The sequence below is a fragment of the Saprolegnia diclina genome (assembly GCF_000281045.1).
Source record: "Saprolegnia diclina VS20 unplaced genomic scaffold supercont1.55, whole genome shotgun sequence".
NCBI lineage: Eukaryota > Oomycota > Saprolegniomycetes > Saprolegniales > Saprolegniaceae > Saprolegnia > Saprolegnia diclina.
This window is the reverse complement of record NW_008246122.1, coordinates 328,179-329,415: the sequence shown is the minus strand read 5'-3', so window position 1 is coordinate 329,415 and position 1,237 is coordinate 328,179. Positions and strand designations below refer to the sequence as shown.

General features: G+C 54.6%; 1 protein-coding gene across 1 annotated transcript in view; it reads left to right on the top strand.

Moving 5' to 3' along the window:
* The window catches only part of SDRG_13120 (hypothetical protein), a 2,857-nt gene extending 1,687 nt beyond the window's left edge, over positions 1-1,170 (top strand). The window contains exons 6-13 of the mRNA XM_008619203.1: positions 32-58; positions 102-187; positions 412-628; positions 675-737; positions 791-817; positions 864-926; positions 976-1,038; positions 1,081-1,170. Coding sequence (XP_008617425.1) covers positions 32-58; positions 102-187; positions 412-628; positions 675-737; positions 791-817; positions 864-926; positions 976-1,038; positions 1,081-1,147 — 613 coding nt within the window. The 3' untranslated portion in view covers positions 1,148-1,170. The remainder of the gene's footprint in view (positions 1-31; positions 59-101; positions 188-411; positions 629-674; positions 738-790; positions 818-863; positions 927-975; positions 1,039-1,080) is intronic.
* The last annotated feature ends 67 nt before the right edge of the window (positions 1,171-1,237 follow it).

The window sequence follows — 1,237 nt, the reverse complement described above, 5'->3', positions numbered from 1 at the left end:
AAGTTGTGAGACGATGCTTTACCCCTCGTAGCAGCACGCGGTTGAGCCGCCCCTCCATGTAGGCGTTGAAGTATCGCAGTGGAGCTCACTCGCAAATGTAGAGCCATGAACCATTGTAAGCTACGCTCACTCTCGCCGACGATTGCGTGGCCGTCCAACCTCGAGTCCTTGTACGGACGCCACTTTGGTGCAGCCTTGTGCAGTCTAAAGACATGCCTAGGATGAAAACCTGGTGTGGAAAATATGCGTTTCTTACACCAATTGCAGTAAGTGCCCCAATCGACATCTACTAGTGTACGAAACGATGTACACTATATCCGTGTCAATGCTACGTACAGTGCGCGCCATAAGCGGGCAAGGTAGCTGCAAAGTGCAAACCCAACATGAAGTCGTGTCCGTACAGCTCACTAGCGATCGCCGAGGACGCGGCGATTCTCGCAGCCGACGACAACTGCCCACCGACGGCGCCTGTGTGCTTGCTCAACAAGCAGTGCGTCCCACGCAACTTCGACTACTACGCTCTGGTGGGAACTCTGTCGACGGATCAGACGGATTCAAGTGCGACCCACACGGCCACCTACTCGTTCGCTGCTGTCGGCAATGTCACCAACTACGCCAACGCGACGCTGTAGTCTTCACGCCATTGTCCTATCCGCACTCATCGACTCGGCTAGCGGGTTTGATTGCGGCGGTGGGTACCTCGACCTCTCCCAGCTCCTGTTGCCAAACACGCTCAAGTACGTACTCGAATTCGATGCTTGTCGCGATGGATTCATCGCCTCTTGTGTAGCAGCACGCGGGCGAGTCGCCCTACCATGTAAACGTTTGGGTATCGTCGCAGTGGAGCTCACTCGCAAGTGTAGAGTCATGAACCATTGTAAGCTACGCTCACTCTCGCCCGCGATTCTTTGGCCGTCGAACCTCGAGTCGTTGTTCGTTGCGACTACTTGTTTCCAGCGTCTTGACGACACGTAGATCGCTCGCAGGCAACGAACTGAGTGCGCTGCCCCCGAACCTCCCCGAGACTCTTCGCATACTGTGCGTGCCAAGCAGTTGCCGACATATCATTTTTGCGTCTAGGCGGCTCAGTGGCAATCACATTGAAGACATTACTGCGCTACGACCTCTCCCATTGACCTACTTGTAGTGTGGACAACATGTCTTCTTGTGCTTATACGCTCTTCTCGGTAGAGATCTGCGCGGCAACGCACTCACATCGCTCGAAAACATGTACTGG